This window comes from Zingiber officinale, chromosome 7A, assembly GCF_018446385.1.
Source record: "Zingiber officinale cultivar Zhangliang chromosome 7A, Zo_v1.1, whole genome shotgun sequence".
Classification (NCBI taxonomy): domain Eukaryota; kingdom Viridiplantae; phylum Streptophyta; class Magnoliopsida; order Zingiberales; family Zingiberaceae; genus Zingiber; species Zingiber officinale.
Window position 1 is genome coordinate 138,969,914 of NC_055998.1, and position 23,944 is coordinate 138,993,857.

General features: G+C 35.6%; 1 protein-coding gene across 1 annotated transcript; it reads left to right on the top strand.

Moving 5' to 3' along the window:
* The first annotated feature begins 13,411 nt into the window (after positions 1-13,411).
* LOC122002841 (mitogen-activated protein kinase kinase kinase NPK1-like) lies at positions 13,412-23,560 on the top strand. Its single transcript, XM_042558191.1, has 17 exons — positions 13,412-13,908; positions 14,002-14,043; positions 14,179-14,244; positions 14,345-14,455; positions 14,536-14,616; positions 14,729-14,806; positions 15,633-15,715; positions 20,770-20,851; positions 20,948-21,048; positions 21,443-21,482; positions 21,603-21,662; positions 21,759-21,808; positions 21,888-22,026; positions 22,134-22,331; positions 22,439-22,773; positions 22,843-22,904; positions 23,001-23,560. The coding sequence occupies exons 1-17, from the start codon at positions 13,603-13,605 to the stop codon at positions 23,102-23,104; spliced, it is 1,938 nt and encodes a 645-aa protein (XP_042414125.1). The 5' UTR covers positions 13,412-13,602; the 3' UTR covers positions 23,105-23,560.
* Positions 23,561-23,944: the final 384 nt, after the last annotated feature.

Genomic DNA, 23,944 nt, shown 5'->3' on the forward strand with positions numbered 1-23,944 from the left:
GCACGTTACCATTTCTCTTTTTCCTATATTTCATCGTATTTTAAATTTTTATTGAATAATTTTTTCATTATTTATGAAATTATTAAATTAATTTGTGGATAATGATATCTAATTCATGGACATTAAAAATTTGAAGGTCATGGCGAAAAGGCTGACCACTGATATAGTGTTAGAGAGTGTGTCGTTGATGGTTTGTTAGAGATAGTTGGTTAGTGAGAGCGACACGAGACCATTCTCGAGTGTATCGCATAGGACCTCCATCCATAGTTATTCGGCTCCGACCTAGATATAATTCGTAAGGGTTAGCGTACACAGTGTGGAGGAAACGTCTATTAGATCGTAGTTGTCGAGGGTGGTTATGTCGATGACTATGCCTCTAGGAGAGAGGGCCTAGCCACGAAGGGAGTTGTTGTAGTCGTGAGTGGAGGCTTACGAGTGAGATAGTGGGAGCTGTAGGGGATCTTACGGCCGACTAGAAGGGGGGTTGAATGGACGACGCCCCCAAATAATCGCTCTTCCTACACTTGTTAGCTTGCGTAGCGGAATACAAGCAAATACAAAGTAAAGACAATAAAGAAAAGCACAAACCGCTAACAAGTTCATTTACATAGTTCGGAGATAACTTGCTCTACTCCATGGTTGTCCATAAGGTGGATAATCCCTCAATCCGTCGGTGGATTAATCCGCGGAAACTCCGGCTAGATCAAATCTCCTTATGGGTGGAGAAACCTCGCCACAACACCCACCAAAGATCACATGGACAAAAGGGAAACCTTGAGCACTAGTAGATTACTAATTAGACTTTAATCAAGTCTAATTTCGTCAATTATAACTAAGCTCCCAAGCCTTAGTTATATATGTCACGGGTTGGAAAACCTCGCCTACCAGTCGACCGGTGAAAGTGTCAGTTGACTGTTCATTGTTGAGATTCGACCGTTACATCCCAAAGGCTCGATACCAATCGACTGCTGCACACTGGTCGAGCGAACATAAGCATTCTATTCACTCCCAGTCGTTTGCCAGTCGACTACATCAGTCAACTGATGAAACCACCAGTTGACTGATACCCGAGTACAATCTCTCAGCTCTTGGACTCTCACCATTATGACTCACTTGACGTTTCTTTACAGCCTTGACCTCTTGCCTTCAAGCCTACTTCCTTTGGCTCTCGTGATCATCCCTCGGATGCATTCAAGCCCACGACTCATCCTCAATGTCATCCTTCACGTATACCTCGAAGTCACTTCCCATAGTCCTTGTCCTTGTTACCTTGTCCACGGTCCCTCGGATTCTCCATCCTTCATCGGACCCGAAGCCATCAACCTAAGTCATATATGTATCCTGCAAACCTGCACAACTCAAATACACATATCAAATACAAGGGTGAACCTAACTAAAATCTTTTGCCCAAACACTAAAACACATGGTCGCATAGACCATTGGGATTGCTTCAACAATCTCCCCCTTTTTGATATTTGACAATACATTTAAGCTAGAGAAAACAAATAGCAAAATAATATGCTAAAAACAATGAACTTACAATGTTAAGGACACACAATTAGACTTACACTACCGAATATACTTACATTGTCAATGCTACACACTTGTACTTACACCGCCGAATGGACTTATGATGCCAAGGCTACACACTTGGATTTACACTGTCGAATGAACTTACGTTGCCAAGGCTACACACGTGGACTTACACCGCCGAATGGACTTACATTGTCAAGACTACACACTTGGACTTACATTATCGAATGGACTTACGTTGCCAAGGCTACACACTTAGACTTACACCGCCGAAACAAAAATAATGCAACATGCATTGGAACCTATCCCAAGGCTCCCCTACACCTATGCTCCCCATTGAGCTAGAAATTTTACCACAGGGCTATTTAAGAACTTATCACAAGACTCCCCCTATGCAAAGACACTAAAAGTTTTCCCAACTAAACCTTACTTCTCCCCATTTGCCTAATATCAAAAAACTCCAATAATCTCCCAATTATCGAAACTTATTATTCAAATTGACTCTAAACTTGTGTATTTATCCCCCATAGATCTCATACACATATATGAGTTGACCCGGTCAAAATTAGTGCTGAAAATAATTTCAGACTGGTATCAATCAACTGTCAGAATTACCAGTCGACTGCTCCTATCGAATTCAACACACATAACCATTCTGTATTTAAAATATATTGTTACCAATCGACTAGTAATTGTACCAGTTGACTGGCACCCAAATTCCAGCCTATCCTACATTTTTTATTCAATTTCAGAAATGCACCAATAATTCTACATATCTTTAAAAAATTCTAAATTTTATGGAGAGGTTTGTTTTACCCATGTCTACTTGAGAAAAATACATTCAAAAATGTATCTATCACCAATCTCAAGATTGACATAAAACTCAAAACTAGCTAAATGGTTCAATTGAATCTTGACCTAAAGTCCTAGCTTTGGCTTCCTCTTGATGTATTTGCTCATACTAACCCACAATGCATCCCTAGCATTGTTTATATGACATCTATACATCAAAAATCAATTATCATGTAATATGAACCCAATGTCATGTTTTCTTGCATGAAACACATCTCAATTGTACCAAATCTCTAGGTTTGAGACTCAAGTCCGTCACCAAACCACTTGTCACATTCCATGACCCAACCTAGACTCCCAAGTAAAACCCACTTGAGATCCATTGGCCATGGGTCCCAATTTGACTCTTTGAGCTCCCCCTGAAGCTCTTAACCTTAGTCACATCCCTAGGTGACTCATCCACCATTGCTAGGCCACATCGGTGCACCTCCGGTGACACTTGGCCTACAAACCTAACCTTTTTAACCTTGGATACCTTGTCCTTGGTTAATTTAACCTTACCTTTAAATGACTTTCTCTTGTCATTTATTGATTTCTCCTTACTATAATCATATGCAACCTTAGCATACGACTTTCCCTTAGCCTTGGAGAATCATCCCTTGTCATAATCATTTGCCATCCTTGTTAGAGTGTATACTAAAAACCTAGCTTTTGGTATAAGCATTTATCTAGAGATAAGAATCACATTGGTCAAATGTCTACATTTATGATAAATGTGGTTGTTCAATTAATTTATATTGTAGATGACATGGTGTGTGGTGTCACACACAGAAGATCATGTTATCAGTACCTTATAAATTATAAACAGTAGCTCACGACCATGATGAAAAGGAACAAACCATTGGAAGGTCGTAGTGTAATTAGGTATTAGTTTATCTTGACTATATAATTACACTAGTACACTCAGAGTGTATTGAGTAGGATCATTTGAGGTCGTTTCTTTTATACTGACTTTATAAAGAAACAAAGACCTCGGTTATTATGGAAGTGTGTGCTCTTAATCCTAATGTAATAACAAGCACATATATTTGATATTTATTTCTTTAATTTATCAATGGGTGAGATTTAGTTCGTTGAATCAATAAACCCGATAAGTTAGGAAATGGTATCACTTATAGTGTGTGTTGTTGATTATAGAAGGAAACTGTGTCCTAGAGATACTAGGTTGATAATGTCCCCAAGAGGAGCTCATAAGGATTGCCATGTTAAACCCTGCAGGTGGACTTAGTCCGACATGACGATAAGGTTGAGTGGTACTACTCTTGGACTTAGATATTAATTAAATGAGTTGTCAGTAACTCACTTTATTAGTGGACATTTGATATCTTAAACACAGGGAGACTAACACACTCATAATAAGAAGGAGCCCAAAAATGTAATTTGGGATTGGTGCGGTAGTTCAATGATAGTTCTCTAGTGGAATGAATTATCATTGATAAAATTAAGTTGTGTGTTCGGGGCGAACACGGGATGCTTAATTTTATCGGGAGACCAAAACCAATTCCTCCTCTCGGTCCCTATCGTAGCCTCTTATTTATAGAATTCTATACCCACCTATACCCACCTTCTAAACCTACCCAATAGGGGCCGGCCAAGCTAGCTTGGGAACAAGCTAGGGCCGATTGGGTGGCCGGCCCTAGCTTGAACCCAAGCTAGTAGGGCCGGCCAAAATAAATTAAAAAAGAAATTTAATTTTAATTTTTATTATTATGTGGAAGATATAATTTAAAGAGAATTAAAATTAAAATATCTCTCTTGTAATAGATCTACAAAAGATTAAAGAAAAAGATTAGATCTCTTTCCTTATTTGTAGATTGTAGAAATGTTTTATTTTCTCTTTAAATATTATCCACATGTTGATAAAATTAAAATTATAGAAATTTCCTTTTTATCAACCATGAAGGGATTTTGAAGAGAAATTAAATTTACAAGAACAAATAAGGAAATTTTTGTTGATTGGAAATTTTTCTTCTCTTTAAATTGTGGCCGGCCATATGAATTTAATGGGGAGTTTTTATTTTATTAATTCCTCATTAATTCATATTAAGGAAAGCTATTGATATTATTTTTAATAAGTTTCTTTAATTGTCAAGGCCAAGGATTATAAAAGAGGGGGTTAAGGTGCCTTGAAGAGAAACAATATTTTTATTTTTCTCTCCCTCTTTTCTTCTTCTTGTGGCCGGCCCTAGGCTTTCTTCTTTCTTCTCTTTTGGTGGCCGAACCATACATCTCTTGGAGCTCTTGTTGGTGGCCGGACCTAGGAAGGAGAAGAAGAATAGGAGGAAGCCTCATCTTGAAGATCCTTTGGAGCATTGATGGTGATCAAGTTCTTCTTCCTTGGAGGTGGTTCTTCTTGTGGCCGAACCTTGCTTGGAGAAGAAGAAGGTGCGTGGTGGTTCTCATCTCGGAAGATCGTCGCCCACACGACGTCCGGGATAAGAAGAGGAATACGGTAGAAGATCAAGAGTTTTTTTCTACAAGGTATAACTAGTAATTTCTATTTCCGCATCATGCTAGTTATTTATGGAAATAATACCAAATACAAGAGGCTTACGTTCTAGTGTTTCGAATATGGTTTTTCGAAGTTGTGTTCTTTTGTTTCTTTCTTTTCCTTGTGATTTGATTGTTCTCTTTGGTTAACCTAAAGTTATTTTAGGAAATTAAATATTAGCTTTCTATTAAAGGTTTTGTCTAGTCGGTGGTGGTTGCTCCCATATCCAAGAAGGCCATGTGCCACGCCACGTCAGTACTGGGAACCTTTTATGGAAATTAATATTTAATGGAATTAATAACTTAAGGAGACTTGGGTCAAATGTGTTAAGTTCCGCAGGAGATCCAAGTCAAAACCTAAAAGAACAAATAGATTAAGTTTTGGATCAAACGTGTAAAGTTCCGCAGGCGATCCAAAATTTAATTTAAAAGAACACATGGTAGCTAGGAAAAGGTTCAGACCTTTGTACAAAATTTTTGTACAGTGGAACCTATAGGTTTTCCGAGTAGCAACCAACAATCCTAGCATATAATCTCTCATTGGCCTTAGAGGGACTAGATCGGTATCCCAAATCCGATCTATCATTGTTGGGTCTTGGACTACCCAACACCATACTTAACCCTCTAAATCCAAGATTGAATCTAGCTAGGGTTTTCTCCAAACTATCAAGCTTTGCTTTCAAACCTTGATTTTCCCTTTCTAGGTTTCTAAACCTAGAGTCAACATGTCCACCATGGATATTCCTAGGCCTACCCTTCCTAGACATGTGCCTCTCCTTCTTAGAATTAATACCTTGGTTCTCCTTAGGTCTATCATTTCTAGAGTTATCATGAATATGTCTCTTAGGGTTATCTCTAACACTTACACTATTCCTATCATGATATTTAAATCCAAAAATTTTCATTGCTACATAATGATTATCATTATTTATCCTAGCATGCATGGGAGTATAAACATTCGAATTACGATTCAAATTAGGGTATACCGCCCTTACCCTTGAAGCTCCCCCTTGACTTGAGCTTCTCTTATTCTTCTTCTCCCATTTCTTCAAATACGCAAGCTTCTTGACTCCCTCTTTTTGGGACATTTTGTGTGGTAGTGGCCCTTCTCCCCACATGTGAAGCATATGATGCACATTCTTCTCCTTTGGGCTTCTTCATTCCTACAACTCTTGTTAGTATTCAAATTAACTTGAATGAGTTTAGGAGTTACCTTCTTACCCATAGGACATCTACTCTTGTAGTGTTCCTTCTCATTGCACCCGAAGCAAGTGATGTGGTCCTTTAACTTCACTTCGGTGGAGGTGCTTACTAGGTTGACCACTTCCAAGATCTCTTCTTCATCTTCTTCACTTGTCTTGGATTCTTCTTCAATACTTGAGGATGTAGATGATGCCTCATCTTCCTCATCCATACTTGTGGATGACCTTTCTTCATCCTTCTCCTCCTTGGAAGTTGAGTATGAATCGACTTCTGGTTGCTCCTCCTCTACTTGAGTCACTTCTTCCTTTTCTTCAGATTTTCTTTCTTCTTGTGTAAGCATGAGTTCTTCTCCTATAACTATCTTTACCTTGCTCCACAACTCATGGGCATTCTTGTATTCACCTACATGACTTATCACATTAGAAGGTAAAATTCCAATCAAAATTGATATTACCTTTGAATTTGCCTCCGATTGTGTGATTTGCCCCTCCGTCTAATGTCGTGGTCGGAGCTTCTTCCCTTTCTTGTCTCTTGGGACTTTGAATGACTCTTCCACCACCATCATTGTGTCTCAATCCGTCTCGAGGAAATTTTTCATTTTCACCAACCAAAACGTGATGTGTCATAAGCTTCCTCCTTCAAACTGCGGCGGTTCTATCAAGCCGGTCATCTTCTTAAGCATTTCTCTTCTCGACGGTTAGTTCGGTGAAGTGCGTCCTGACTCTGATACCACTTGTAGGAAATCTTACGGCCGGCTAGAAGGGGAGTTGAATGGACGGCACTCCCAAATAATCGCTCTTCCTACACTTGTTAGCTTGTGCAGCGAAATACAAGCAAATACAAAGTAAAGACAATAAAGAAAAGCACAAACCGCTTACATGCTTGTTTACGTGATTTGGAGATAATTTGCTCCTACTCCACGGCTGTCTGTAAGGTCGACGATCCCTCAATCCGTCGGTGGATTAGTCCCCGAAAACTCTGGCTAGCTCAAACCTCCTGCGGGTAGAGAAACCTCACCACAACACTCACCAAGGATCACTTGGACATAAGGGAAACCTTGAGCACTAGTAGACTACTAATTAGACTTTAACCAAGTCCAATTTCGTCAATTATAACCAAGCTCCTAAGTCTTGGTTATATAGGCCACAGGTTGGAAAACCCCGTCTACCAGTCAACTGGTGAAAGTACCAGTCGACTATCCTCTGTGGAGATTCGACCGTTACATCCCAACGGCTCGATATCAGTCGACTGGTAAAAGTACCAATCGACTGCTCCACATTGGTCAAGCGAACATAAGCATTCTATTCGCTCTCAGTCGACTGCCCAGTCGACTGCCAATTTATTGATGAAACTACCAGTCGACTGGTACCCAAGTACAATCTCTCAGCTCTCGGACCCTCACCCTTACAACTCACCTGATGTTTTTTTACAGTCTTCACCTCTTGCCTTCAAGCCTACTCCCTTTGGCTCTCGTCCCTCGGATGCATTCAAGTCCACGGCTAATCCCCAATGTCATCCTTCGCGTATGCCTCGAATTTGCTTCCCTAGACCCTTGTCCTTGTTACCTTGTCCACGGTCCCTCGGATGTTCTATCCTTCACCGAACCCGAAGCCATCAGCCTGAGTCATATGTGTATCCTGCAAACCTGCACAACTCAAATACACATATCAAATACAAGGGTGAACCTAACTTAAACTTTTTACCTAAACACCAAAACACATGGTCGCACGGACCATTGGATTGCTCCAATAGGAGTGAGGCTGTATACGAGGAAGAGAATAAAAAAAAAAGGAGAGAATATATTTTCTTAGAAATTTTCTAACTCATTCTAAATTGATTAAATTAGTTTAACCAAATTAAAATAGGTTCAACCATAATTTCACCAAATTAAGTCCAAATTAATCCAAATATAGAACAACATATTTCTTATATCTACACCTTCCTAATGGATTTTGTTCGATGTCAATCCAATTTTAATTAATACCTTCACTTCATGTTAGGTTCGTACCTAATATAATTATATAGATAATAATAAAAAAAGGTTGGTCTGTTCCTCTTGATAGCCCATACATTTGTCCTTGTGAAGGATGAAGGATGAAGGATGAAGGATGAAGGATCAGAAGAAGAAGTTAACGCATAGACTTGCATGTGAGATAGTAGGAGTGAGGCTACGTAGGTAGAAAAGAATAAAAAGAAAAGAAAAGAAAATATGCTTGCTTAAAAATTTTATAATTCATTTTAAATTGATCAAACCAATTTAATCAAATTTAATTTAATTTACTAAAAATTTTATCAAATCAAATCTAAATCAATTTTGATTTTCGACCAACATACTCCTTATCTTCGCACCTCCTAGATATATTTTGTTTAACCCAAATTCAATTTTAAATCAAAAAATGATTAGTCAGGTTAGGTAACGTCGAACCTGGGGCGACCAGCCGGATCCCATAAAAGTTTTCCATTGATTGTCATGGTAAATCGGGAAGCACTAGCGGCGACCGACCCATAAGCCCAGTATTCTTTGATTGCATTTCCCATTTGGAGTAAAAAATCTCTGTAAATATGTCATAGTTGAGAATTGAACCGTAGGTACCTATGTGACAACTGAGCGTCATACACCATAACCTCGAGACAAATTCGATTTTAAATTAGTATCTTGATTTTGTGTTCGATGATTCAATTTATTTATTTATTTATATATAAAGTATAGTTAATAGTTAAGAATGATATAATTAAGAAAAAATTAAAAAATTAATTCTAACAAAGGATATATTGTATAATTTAACCATTATTATTTCATTAAATCCCTAATAATTTTTAATGCAGATTCCTCGTGTGGCTCCGTCTCTAATAGCACAGATTGTCATGATAAATTGAGTATATACTTGGATGCTATCATTAGTAGAACTGTCTAATGGTATGCATGATAAAAAAAAAAATAGTAGGGGGAATAAAGTGGATGGTGTTTCTTCATCTCTTTGCTCAACCATATGCTATTTGTTCAAGATCATGACCTCCTTATAAAGTAGAACCAACCCCAAGCAACGTTAAATGATCAAATAATGTCCATTTAATGCCTGAGTTTAATGATAGCTGCAGGTCATCAATAGTCAATTATTACTAGCTTGGAGGTTATACATTTGCCATCAACCACGCGTTAATGCATCTTTTACACTTTTGAGTAGTAAGTAGCAAGAGATTTGGGCAGCAAATATCGGCTGGCTGATTCAACTTGGGCGTACCTAGCCCCCATTCAATGCATATAAGTAATGCTCGAACACGAGACATATTGAGTTAGTTCAATTCGACTCTTGGATTCTTACCCCTCCAACTAGTGACATGCGTGCACCTACAACTTTCATAGTTATGATTTATTTTAAATCAATCTTAATGCTTCTTAATTCCCGATGTGAGAATAACATCCTATTCACAATGGAGTTGAGTCATCTTTCATCCACCACGTTTTTTTCATTCAGATTTTCCAATGTATTTTTGATCTTCTAATTCTTTCTTAGGGCATTTGATCCAAATATATTATATGAGTTTTATTTTTTATAGTAGTTTTGGATGTTGGGTCACCTAGGGCAGAAAAAATATTAAAAATTTTGATAGATCATACATATCATAATAAAATATGCCTAATTATACTAAAAATTTAGTATACCAAAAATTTCGATATAATCAAAAAGATTAATATGATATCAATATGCAATTTAATAGTTTAGTATTCAGGATATCATACAATATTAGAATTTGAGTGCAAATGATATATAATTTAAACTATGCTAAAAATCAGTATATCAGAAATTGATATACTAAAGTTTTAGTATATTAAAATTTCGGTATGGTATCCTAATGATTTTTTGTATATCAAAATTTTTGGTATTTGATTTTTTGTATAATTTTTGGTATACTAAAGTTTTAGCGTTGTAATAATTTTGATTTAGTTAAAATTACTCATATTCTAATAATTTAAATTGCTCTAATGGTATTTGATCAATTTAGTTGAATTAGTTTAATTAAATTAGATTAGTTATAGCTTATATTTAAATCATTTTAATTAATATATTAAAATAATTTCAACTATAATTATTTAGTAATTTTAATATATAAATTATTTGGATCTTTGAAAATCCGAATTATTTGTTTTTTTCTAGTGTCGCCCTTATGAATCAAGAATTAATTATTTGGGTAAGATTCGTCAGACCCATGCAATAGTGACGTTAGAGAATCCCAGCAAATTAACAGACTTCCTTATAAAAAAAAATTATTTTAATTTAATATTATATTTGTCTTAGTAAAAAAAACTAAAAAAAATATATTTTTTAACATCGTCGGCCTAAAATATTTATAAAAGTTTCTTTGATTATAGTGTTGTCAATTTTAAGATATGGGACTAAAGAGAACTATATATTTTTTATATAAAACAACCAGAGAAAATTAATGATGAGAAAAATTCATAATAATACGCTGTAGCTGAGTTATGAACTCTAGATCACTGATTGTTTCGCTTGTGAAATTATTAATAAATTTTGAAATTATTTTTAGTGTGAATAGAAAAAAAAATATTAACCTAAATACATTTTAGGCTTCACCAAAGTTAGTTAGTAAGGAGGGGGGGGATTTTTAATAAATAGTAAGATATTAATATATTGAATCATTATTTTGAAAATAATTTTTAGAAAATAATCCATAGATTTTGAAAACTTTTTCAAAATATTTTCAATTTGAAAGTTCCTATCATCTCACTCATCTAAGTGTTTCATTACAACTAAATATAATAGTCTCACGAGTTTTGTGAGATAATATATTAATTTTACTTGATTTAAAATAAGAATTTTAAGAATTAATTGATATTTGAATTCAATTATAGTTTAGCTATTAGTCAATTAAATATATATTTTAAAAATTAACTTCTAGACGGTGACGAAATATAGGGACTTCTTGGGTATTACACTTAACCTTCTTCTTAGAAAATTATGATTTAACTAGTCTAGGAAGTGGTGAAACAATTTCGATTTGTTCCACTTAGCTAAATAGATCAAGCAGGATATGCCTTACCCTATTTAATTTCTTAGATTAAATTTTCTTAACGTACTATCATCTCATCCCACATACTAAATTGAGCAAGTGTTACACAAGCCTAAGTCTTTATCTAACTGTTCAAACTTAACCAATAAAATACTAGCATGAATAATATGACATTTATTAATGTAAAAATTAATTAAGCATATACATGTTCATGACAATTATGCATAGGTCAATCAAAATCAAATATTTTTCAATTTAATTTCTAATAATGCATCAAATTCTCAATTTTGATAGATTTTGTGTGAACCCATAAATGTGCCAATCCATTTTGACATATTTTGATTTTTATTAATGATCCTGTCCGAAAGCTGAATCAACGGACGCTGGGCACGTGGCGCTCTCCGAGTCGCTGATGTAGATCTCCGTCGGGTTGCACGAACTCCCGGCGATCCTGCACAGAAGTCGGGCCGGGAAGGGGTTCCCGGTGGCGACCCTCCGACGCTCAAGTCAGGCAAGCTAACAATGAAGAAATGACTCCAAAAATTATAGTACGCGTACCTCCGACGAAGGATGAGGGCCTTTATATAGGGATGGGGGGAAGCGGGTGCACACATACCGAGGTGTACACGTGTCCTCAGCCCATACCCCAGTAAGGGCCTGTCAGTGAACTTACCTGACCCCATACTGCTACAGTCCAAGCACGTCTTCGATGGGACAGCTAAACCCCCTGTCGTAAGATTTGGAGTATGGCCTAAACGTAGAACATGCCCGCTGTCAGAGAAAGACGTCCCTTGTCTTTTTCCCCTTGTTCCCGGCCAAGCGTCCGGCCGGCCAGCCTCTGCCTTACGTCCGGTCGGACACCTATAGTGGTCTACTTGGGAGATTTTTGGTAATGTGCTTTTGTGGAGACTGTTAGCAGTATGCTACCTCATGTCTTCGCCCGAGCGTGCCCTCCGCTCGGCCCTATGATCTTGTACCATGAGCGCCGGGGCCCAGCTTCTTGCTGGGGCGCCTTCAGTTAGAACCCGGTCAGCCGGCCGGGCGTTCGACCAACCCATATCTGGTCGGCCACCTGACCATTTGACTTTCGCGTGGCGTTGACTCCCCAGAACGGGGGCCCCCTGTTCTTACCGCCGGATCAATTAATTTAATTATTTCATTATGTAGAATTTTATTAATTAGTTTCAGGTACATTATTAGAATAATTTAATTTAGAATATTTAAATTTTAGACTTGACTTATTTAAATTTATAAAATTATTTTCTTGAATTATGGTAATTAATTTTGAATTAAATTTTTTCGGGTTAAATTTTACATTTCTGTATTTAATTTTCTGAATTATTTTATAATTAAACGGTAATTGATGATCTTTTATTTCTGAATTTAAGTTTAGATTTATTTTTTGAAGTATTTCATAATTAATTTTGTTTTTTTAAATTTAATTTTAGATTTTTAGAATTATTCATTCTTTCATAATTAGAGGGTATTTTATTATAATAAAATTTAATATTTAGTTTCAAATTTATATTATTTAAATTTGAATTAATATTTGATTTGTGCACCATCTTACTCCATGGCTCTTTTTATATTTTTTATAATCGCCTATTTTGTACCATACTTATTTAGGCTGAAAAGCTTAAAACTCTTAAAATTGCTATAATTAAAATAACTTTAATCAAAATTATTTCAAAAGCAATTTTTATTAAAGATATTTTAAAATAGAGCAAGTTTAACCAAATAATCAAAATAAATTTAATTAAAGTTGTTCCAATTTATTTTAGCATTGTAATAATTTTGATTTAGTTAAAATTGCTCTTATTCTAATAATTTTGATGGGTTAAATTGCTCCAATAGTATTTGATGTTAAATTAGTTGAATTAAATTAGATTAGTTATAACTTATATTTAAATCATTTTAATTAATATATTAAAATAATTTCAACTATAATTATTTAGTAATTTTGATTGGGTTGATCAATTTTGATCAAATTTACTATAATAATATTAGAATAAGAATATTCTAAAAATATGAGACAATCTTTTTAATATATTTTTTAAAAATAAATATATCCTTTTAATGATAATAAATTTAAAGTGCCTTTTTATTTTTATTTTGCCATTAACTAATTAATCATTTCATAATTGTGAAACTATAAGGCGTCATTTAGAAAATGAATAAGATACGGGGTAGTAAAGTGAAAATTTTCTTTTTTTTTTTTTAAATAATAAATCCTTCGATCATCTAATGTAACGGCTCTGTGGGGGTATTTTGGTACATTGAGGCTAGAAGCTTTTGAAAATGGCAAAAAGAGCGCAGAAGATCGGAAGACACCGCATCCGTCTCTGGACTCCATTGCCTCTCTGACCTACACCTACATGATCTCGTCGGTTCTCTCTCTTCTATGATCGCTTGCTCACTTCCACGCCCTCAGATCGACAGTCGGAAGCATCCAGGTGGAGTGACGCAGGGCAGCAGCCGCGGCAGAAGACGACGATGCATGAGGTCTTCGGATCTGTTCGCCGATCTCTCGTGTTCCGCACGAATCCTGATGGAAACGCCGGTGGAGGAGTTGGCGGAATTGCGGAAAAGATCGGATCTTGCCTCAGGAAGTCGAGGATTGGACTGGGGCTAGGGTTCGGGGGGTTTGCCCCCAAACTCCCTCCGCCTCCTTCCCCTGAGGAGAAGGATAACGCAGCCTCGATACGGTGGAGAAAGGGAGAACTCATCGGCTGCGGTGCTTTCGGGCATGTCTATATGGGTATGAATCTCGATTCCGGAGAGTTGCTTGCCGTGAAGCAGGTGAAGCTTCTTTTCTCGTGTATCTTCTGGGCTTGGATTTCTCTTTGAATTCCTCTGGTCATTTTTCCTGATACTGGACCTTTTTATTTGCAGGTTTTGATTGGGAAGAACGGTGCTTCCAAAGAAAAAGCGCAGGTTGAAATCTCTTCTCTATATGTACTATCAAAGACAATGCCTTTTTTTTTCCTTGTTATATTTCCGTCATGAATATGAGAGAGAATTTCGGTGTTGATTTCCTTAATTTGTGTTTGGTTATGAATTTATTGGTAGGCTCATATAAGGGAACTTGAGGAAGAAGTAAAGCTTCTGAAGAACCTTTCCCATCCAAATATCGTCGTGAGTGATTCTTTCATGTGCCGTGTACTGCTTAATTTTGTGAGATTGTTATTCTTAATTTATTAACTAAAGACACCCTTTTTTTATTCTAAAATGACAGCGATATTTGGGAACAACCAGAGAGGATGACACTTTAAATATTTTTCTAGAGTTTGTCCCAGGCGGATCCATTTCATCTTTACTCGGGAAGTTTGGATCTTTTCCGGAGGCTGTATGTGGTTGCCTTCATTATAATGATTACTGGATAATAAAATACAATATCTTTCTAAAGTTATCTTTCCCCTGGGATAGGTTATAAGGATGTATACCAAGCAACTATTGCAGGGGCTTGAGTACCTTCATAGAAATGGAATCATGCACAGGGACATAAAGGTATGACATTTGATTTCCTTGGTTAGATTGAGGCTGGGGTATTTCCTTTGCATTTTCTGGTTTGATGTCTTGTTATCTTTCCCTTGCTCACTAGATTTTTTTTTGAATTCAGGGGGCTAACATTCTAGTGGATAATAAGGGTTGCATCAAGCTGGCCGATTTTGGTGCATCTAAACAAGTTGCAAAGCTGGTACGAGAGAAAAATATGTAAACTTTTCCATAAATGCTTCCACAGACTTATCACCCAGACACTACTATGTTTATTTGTACTTTCACTTGACTAAATAAGTGGTCTGTTTCATCTTAGTTTTGCTCTAGTTGTCTTGCCTGCATATTGTAGTCCTCTATGTAAACTTCCATAAAATTTTTATTTTCCCTTTTCTCTTAATATAGCTAGGTTGAGAAGGTATTTATTATCCGATAATCTCATTTTATCAATTGGGCTCCTCCATTTTAAGTTTATCTATATCTTCTTTAATTCATTGTTTCTAAATTTGCAAGTGCAGTTAGTGTTTAAACTTTTGAGTGTTTTTCTCTCCTTTGGTTTTTTATCTTCCTTTGGACATTAACTTATAAGGGACATACAAAATCAATGGTGTAGCAAGACTAGCATTTCTATTTTAAGAATTGGTTTGTGCTAGCGAAATTTGTTTATGTATGAGAGAACTTTCTTAACTTATTACCATGATTTTGTCAAATGTTATGAAGCAGCCAAGTCAGTGTTTTAACATTCTTATTGGAATAATTCCTCAAATGCTAGAGAAAGTTTTCTCATGCGTGAGAAACTCTTCTAAGTTGATCACACTCACACCATTATCAAGCCATGTTTATCCCAACTATTTGTGGTTGGCTCTCCATTAAAGTGTTTGCAAGGTTTTTCCTTGCTCATAAGGTTTGAAACTTCTTATGAGTTATCAACATGATTTTGTTTGGTTTCTGTGAGTGCAGCTAAATCATTGCTCTATTAGTATTGTTTGAACATGTGGAACTCACTAATTATTGGTATGATTTCTCAGGCTACTATGAATGCAGCCAAGTCAATGAAGGGAACTCCATACTGGATGGCGCCAGAAGTAATTCTTCAAACTGGACATAGCTTGTAAGTTCAAACTTTTCATTTCCTGTGAAGCGTCACATGTATGTTGATTTCATTAGAATAATTACATGGGGATAAAAATGCATGCATGATCACCTTGTCTTCTCTGCGTGAATGAGTTTATCATGATGATGATTACTTTTCCATTTTTTGTCCTATGAAACTTGTTATCTTTTACTTTGTTTTTATTTATCATAAATGATTGTTTGAATATATTCATGCAGTTTAGGAGGAAACAAACAATAATTCTATTACAAAAATAATCAAAGTGATAATATATAGTGACATCATCATGACGCTATATTACTAAAGGTTGGATCATGAAAGATTCACATTTATGTGCAGATATAAGGTCTATCATTATGCCAAATATATTTGAACAAGCACGTGACATGAGGTGATCTATGCTTTGTTGCACAACAAGATATTCACGGTAACAATAAACAATTAGTGAAATGGAGGGAAATATTTGAATTTTCTCTTCTCACCTAGGAGTCTCACCTATTAGAGAGCAACAAGAACCTTAGTGTTATGTTTGTTATACTTTACCCCCAGCGTCTTCAAGATTTACAACAAGCTTTTTTTTGCCCTTATTGCCTTACTATAGCTAGCATAGATTTTACAAGTATTGACAAACTTAGCAGTTTCATTCTCTACCTAACAATTATCGATCTACAGAGTAAACTTGGATAAGGATTGAGTATTCTTGAAGAGAAAATGTTTTTCAGAGAAAGACAGAGCTTTTCCTAGCCTAGAAAAGATTTTTTTAAGTATACATGGAAAATATAGTAATTACAGAGAATGAACTTGGGGAAACTTACAAAAGGTTATTGAAGATAGTAACTTCCATACTCTTACAAACTTATAGATACACACACTTCCTTTTCTTCTTTTTTCCCTTACTTTCTAGAGAGTCTTTTTAAAGAGGCTTACAAGCATTCGAACTCCATGGTTATATAAAATTTGCTTAAGTAAAAGATAAGGCTGACTCAACTTGAATACAGAAAAGGCTGGGGAGTCTTGGGTTCACCACTAATCCTCTGCAGCATTATTAAGATTCTTTTCTTTAGTGGAGGTAAAAGTAATGAATGACAAAGGTGAGTATTTCTTTTGGCTATCCCATTCCTCTTATCTCTTTTTAATACTTGTTGGATTGAAAGAGACGCTGGGGGGGGGTAGGTAAAATCTCGTATTTTAAAACTTTTCTTATTTTAAAATAGTCCTAAAATCCCTCTTCTTTCCTTGCTTTCTCCGATCTGATCGATCCTGTGAAATACGCTTTTCTGGTCGACTAAACTTGTTCAGGCAACTACACCCTAGAATTTTCCTTTACTTTTTGATCCGATCATATCCATTCTACACTTTCCAAATATGTTCGGTCGACTAATCCTCCTCATCAATCAATTGAACCCTTATTTATTTCTTAGGCTTGATCTCAATCTAGTTGTGCTTATCTGCTTGGATTTGTCGATCGAACCACCTTGTCTGGTCAACCAAACCCTTCAATCAACCCAATCTTTGTTTTTTGCAAAACAAAGTTAGGACAACAAGAATACCAATAATAGATCTATAAAACAAAGTTAGAAATATATGATTATGCATGAATGAGTCTAAAAGTTAGGACTGTTTGATCTCGACTTAGAAACCTTCGTTGGTTTATTCAGTTAGATCAGCGTCTAAGGTTGTCCTCATAACGAGGACTCATCCTTACCATTCTTTTTTCCAGGAGAACCACTCTACTCTAGGAGTTTACCTCAACTTATCATTGGCCAAACATCCGTTTGGACTTCCCCTGCTTAGCATTCGATCACTTGACCCCTCCTATGGATTTCTTCTGACTCTATTCTGGTCCTCGCTGACCCATTGAGTCCATCCTGCTAGATGTCTAGCCCATTGACCCATCTAGACTTCTATCCTGGTGTCCTTAATCTGTCGAGACTTCCACTACCTAATATCCGGTCCAACTGACATACTAGGACTTTTCAGGTTGAGCTACCTGCACACTTGATCAATCCATTAGATCACAACAGGACTTAACTTTGAACCTTTGCCAATACCAAAACACATGCTCGATTCTGGTACTCCCTGCACCAACAATACTGCCAGAGTAGGGTGTTCAATTATGATTGGGATTGGAATGCCCATTTCTCATGCCAATATACCTTTGCTGTGATAGTTTCATCTGCTAAGAAAATTTCTTGTGGATTTATCATGGTATCTCATCCCCATGTGTTTCTTTGTACAACTATTCTCTAGTGTTTAAGTTAATTTTCTAATAGGATTAAAGGAATCCAATTAATATCTTGATCTTATTGTATTTTGTCCAGTATAGGAAATTATCATCTTTAATTAGGCCTTCAATTTAGAGTATACTTAAATGTTTTGATGGTTCTCTAGTTCAGTCCTCATTGTTATCTCCAACATTGCTGGAAAACTTTCTATTGTTTGTAAGTCAGAGACCCATAGCATATTGAGAAGACTATATCCATTAGAGTTAATGGAGTAATAGTCATGCCTTTGAATTCTGTTATCTGAAAATCTTCATGGACTATATTGGCCTTTCGGATGGAGCACAGGATTTGACATGGCCACCCATTTGTACAAAGGTCTGGAGTGTTGCACTGTGGATAAGAATGATAGCATTTTCTTTTATAATTATATTATGTTTCATAATTAATAGAAATTCCAGAAGTTTTTTTGAACTCGCCTTTGTGCATTAGCTTTAAAAATTCATATAGGATCAGAAATTTTTCTAAAGAAGACTCTTTAGTCAAATTTCTTATATATGTTAGTGCAATTTGACTACTTCTTGCTGCCTAGCCTTAACTCTTAAGCACATATTTAATCCTTCATATTAGATGCTAAAGGAAATCCATAGTTTTGTTTTCAGTTCCTTGAAAGGATTGAGTATTTGAAGGACTTAAAAGGTCCATGAAAGATAGATCATGCTAGATAAAAGATTTATAGGGTCTTGATTTAAGAGAAGTGCTGGTGAAAAAATTAGGTCCACAACGAGCCCAAAGTCTTGAATTGCAATTTTTACTTAGTCCAAGGTGCTATAAACACCTTGTTGGCGTCTAGAATAAACTTCATAATAAGAAAACTTTTTACCTATTGGTTTTTATACTTTAGTTAATAAATAATTTGTTAATGCATTGATGATATCTATCTTGGAATTGGCTACCCTTGGTGTAGTGGGTATATTCCATATATTGTCAATAAGGCATTGTTGTATCTAATCCAAATCAAAGTTCTTCTTCTTTATAAAACTGCTGAAGTTCTTCTTCTTTGTCAAACTTCATAGTTTTTAAGGGCGTAGGAGTTCGAACTTTCTTTTGCCTTTCCATTAACTTGCTATAGAAACCCCAAGTATTTGTTATTCTTCTTTTTATCTTGCTGCAAAAGAAAGTTAAGAATATAGATTACTATTCTTGAGAGTTTATTAGTTAGAGGGTTGTCAGATCCTTTAATGTGTTCCCACTGGATCTTTAATCCTCTATTGATAGTGTAATCAACAAACTTAATCCACCTTTTATCTGAGAGGCCTTTTCGGGTGCCTTAACTATCTTCACAATCTGTTATTATAATTTTTTACTTTGCTGCACAAAGAGAGCATAAAAGCTTCTAAATAATACATGACTGCTAAAATTTCATAGTCTAATAAAGTAAGATGCTCTTTTTCTTTATAGTAATAAGCTTTGCACAAGGATTCAGAAGTCTTAGAATCATGTTTAGAAATTTTTCTAAATAATGCTCCTCTTCCTCCTGATTCATATCCGTCGGTTTGTATGACCAAATAATCGTAATCAAGGGGTAAAGTAAGTACTGAAAGCTTTTTAACCATAGTCTTGATATGTTTAATGACATCTATGTCTTGTTGGTTAAAGTATCTTTGTTCAATTGCTGAAGTTTTATTATACAGAGAACTACTTATGCTGAAGTTTTTATGGTCTTGTATAGTTTAAAAGTCCTAGAAAAGACCAAAGGGTTTTTATGCCTTCTGTCTTATCAAGGATTGGAGGGAAATGTCGCAGTCCATCCATTTTCTGTTCTTAGAAAGTTTATGTGATTAACAACCAATTTCATCTTTTTTCTAGAAATTATTAATCCATGTTTATAAAATAAATTGAAAACCATGTGAAAATATGCGTAATGTTCTTCCTTAGTTTTGGAAAAGACTAATACATCATCTATATATACATAAGTAAAAGAAGATATCCCTCTAAATATATCATCAATCTTTCTCTAAAAAATTTGAGGGGCTACTTTGAGTCCAAATGGCATGACCAACCATTCAAAGTGTCCTTCTGGATAAAAGAAGGTTATCCATTCAATAGTCTGTGTGCATCCTTGCCAAAATCCAGATTTCATATCAAATTTTGAATACCATTTTAAATTTTGTTTATGAGTTGGTCTTTGTCTACTTTTTTGTAGTCGTCCTCTTGACATTGTCATTGAGACGTTTATAATTGAATACTATTCCAGAATATTCTAGATAAAGACCTTTGTATGATGCCAAGATTTAATAATTGTTTGATGTGCATAACAAATTCTTCTGTTTTGAGTTAGTGTATCTTAAATCTTGTGCTTTGATTGTGAAATTAGGGTTTATAATGTTCAATTTATGGTAAACCTTGTCTCTTTCTCAGTATTTTATGGGATTTTCCCCTATAATCTCAAGTTTGTCTAGTCTAGAGATTAAGGAATCCAAATTTTCCTCAATTTTAATCAGGTTAAGTAGGATTGATGAAGTCTCTAGGGACCTCATTGTCTTGATAATTTATTAAATAATCTAAATTAAAAGGGCTATAACAGCCAAGTTAATCTAGTTTTCCTGCTGTCAGCATCCCTGTTCATAGGATCCTTTTTTTGGGTTTAGTTTATTGACTGTCTTGCAGTTTTTGATATAACCATTGCAAATTTACGTTCTTCTTGTTGGCCCCACTATCTAATTAGTTAAATATGAGATTATTGATTAGTTACCCTTTACCTTATGATTATATTCTATTTAGTCCATGGTGGTTTGACAATATCTGAAAGATAGTTAACTGCCTCAGTTCAGCTGATATATGGAGTGTTGGTTGCACCATTATAGAGATGGCTACAGGCAAGCCTCCTTGGAGTCAGCAATATCAGGAGGCAAGTCTTATCCTTTTGTGTCTGAATTTTTGTATCACATGACAATCAATTATTTTTCTTCTTCCACTCACTGTTTACTCTTGACATATGATCAAGGTTGCTGCTCTTTTTCACATTGGGACAACAAAATCTCATCCTCCTATACCTGAACATCTTTCTTCAGATTCAAAAGATTTTCTCTTGAAATGCTTACAGAAGTATGTTTTTATTCACAGTTTTAACTTTTTTGATTCATGAATTACGTTTTTGGTGGAAGCCTTTAGATACATTTTTTGCATATAGAGATGAACTGCCGTTGCATGTTGGATATTGCACGAATAAAGTTCTCCTGTCAATGACCTATTTACGTGAAAAAAGTTTACTATATTGGGCATTTCTTTAACAGAAAAAATTGAATGTGTATGTAATTTGACAACCATTTATTTTCAACATTGGATCTCTTATTAGTAATCGTTTTAAGCAAATATTTGTTAATGGTAAGGACTTCTTCTCAGGAATCCTAGCTACTTTGTATTTTAGCAAAAACTTCCTTACATTGTTTCATTTTCTTCTGCCCCTGTCAAACTTCTTGGGCTAACATTTTATTGGCAGGGAACCAAATTTAAGATCTACTGCCTCTGATTTGCTCCAGGTACAGCCAAGAAACATGGATTGTTCAGTATCTTGGTTTTTTCATGAATAATCTCTAATTAAATGCTAGAACAAAGTTTTTAATCACTCCATCTCTTATTGTTATTGGATTGCTATGCAGCATCCATTTGTTACCAATGAATTCCAAGATCTGCATCCAACACACCACTTAGAAGTTGCGGTTGGTTCACTTGATAGGCAGCAAAACAATTTTTAGTTCATTTCCTCGTATTGTTTCTTTCTTTTTTCCTTTCTTGCCTGACATTTTCTCTTCCAGGAACCTTCTAAAGATGTAGCCCTTGCATCCAAGTTTTACACAAAAATCATGTAAGCTTCGAAATTTAGTGATATCTCATAGGTTTTATCTCTTGATCTCAATATTTACTCTGGAGAGGTTGCTATGCAGCAATAGTGATGATGGCAGAGTAGACAACGATGCAAGTAATTCTGGAAACTTTCCTAATGTCAGGCCTATATGGGAATTAAGTAACAATAGCTCTATGTGCCGGCTGGATGACACACATGATTTTCCAAATGTTGGATCAGTAAGTTGCATCAAGTGTCATGTTAGAATTGTTTTCAATTGCTTGCATTTAAGTAGGACCTAATGGTTTGGCATTGATTGATAACCTTGAATTCTTGATTTCTCTAGAGTTTCAACCCAATGTCTGAGCCCCTTGATGAGTGGCCGCGATACAAGTTTGACATGGCACCTGAACCAAGTAGAGAAAATTTGGATGGCTTTCATAAATCTGTTATTGATGAACATGATTTCACTTTCTCCGAGCCAGTGGCAGATGATGATGAAGAAGCTACTGAATCAAAAATTAGAGCCTTTCTAGATGAGAAGGTAGGCGCTGAGCTTCCTATTCCTCTTTCATTCTTTTACCATCTTTTGGAAGTAGCTCGAACTGAATTTGAGGTTGGTAACTAAGAGGTTCTATTTTGTAATAACAGGCCCTTGATCTGAAGAAGCTGCAGACACCACTCTACGAGGAGTTCTACAATAGTCTGAACAACAAAAATGGACCTTGTCCCAAGAATAAATGTGAGGAGAACATAACGAAAATTCAAGTCTTGCCGCCTAAGATCAAGATGTCACCCAACAAGGTAGCAAATAGGACAGCTCCTCTGCCTGCTGACATGGCAAATAAGGTCAGTCCCGGAAATTGCAGCCGGCGAGAATCAAGGAGTGATGAAGAAGATGATCGCGTTCTGAGAGAGATTTCACCCCAGCTAAATGAATGGGAAGGACTTTTTCAAGATGCTAAACAGGAATCAATGTTCCTGAGGTTCGTTGTCAAAGAATAGATTCATCTCTTATTTTCCTCTTTATTAATTCCTATAAGCATGTCCTGCAGTTTTTCAGAAAGGCAGAGAAAGTGGAAAGAAGAACTGGATCAAGAACTTGCTAGGGAAAGAGGTGCTTCATAAAATCTCATATTTCAATATTTGAGATTTTAACTAGTTTGACATCATAAACTAAATGCACACCCCTCTCTTGGCCCTCTTGTTGCAGAGATGTTCAGGCAAGCAGCCACACAAGGGAAGACATCTTCTCCAACGGATGGATGGTTTGCTCGAAAGAAAGATCGAAATCGCGCTACCTCTTTAGGCAAATGAAAGCTCATAATTCGTCCAAGCATGATTCAGTTTTGAATTCAAATCTAGAAAGTGATACATGTTTAGGCAGTTGCTGATCTTCCTTGCTTGAAATACCAAATTATCGGCAAGAAAAGAAAGAGCTCACGAGGTGAGACTATACTCTTATATATGGTCAGATTTACGAATCATTGGAGCCTTTGTGGCGGGTGTGTAGGCTACGAGTAGAAGGCTTTGCTCAATGTAAAATCTTTAGGTTTTTGGTAGGCACATTGCACGGGCTTGTTGTCGAATTTAGGAGTCAGAGTTCAAAATGATTTTCTAGAATTTTATCTTTTATTTTTCAGTGTTTGATACAATGTAAAATAAAGGCCAAAAGCTTGAAAAATACTCCATTTACATTCATGTAGAGTCCTAATTGACATACAATTGTCATGTATCAATTTAGTTATATATCATTGTTGATTGGTCATTCAACTCCCTCAACTTCACCTTTGAACTCTTTTTAAACTGTAATAAAAAAATTTATTTGAAATCAACAATGGACTAAAGGGCTCACGTCAATTATGAAATTCCCAAAACAAATAATTTAGATCATCTGATTCATAAAATACGGATCAGAGGATGAACCACTCTCTCCCATTGATGAAGAGTGATGATCTTCATTTATTTTACATGTGGATCTATTAACATTTGCCGTTTGAAATTGATGGGAACTATACTTCTTAATTCCTCTATTTCTAATAAATATATTTAAAATAATATATTATTTTATTGAAATTTTATTTATTTATTAAACGGAATTAGCTTATATTTATTTAGTTAAATAGGTCATAAAAATATGGCGGACCACATCAATGA

Excerpts from the sequence above, each read along its gene's own strand:
- LOC122002841 (XM_042558191.1), top strand. The coding sequence starts at position 13,603 with ATGCATGAGGTCTTCGGATCTGTTCGCCGATCTCTCGTGTTCCGCACG. Across the intron at positions 15,716-20,769 it reads CTTCAAACTGGACATAGCTT|TTCAGCTGATATATGGAGTG; the intron begins GTAAGTTCAAAC and ends TAACTGCCTCAG. Across the intron at positions 21,809-21,887 it reads AAGTTTTACACAAAAATCAT|CAATAGTGATGATGGCAGAG; the intron begins GTAAGCTTCGAA and ends GTTGCTATGCAG.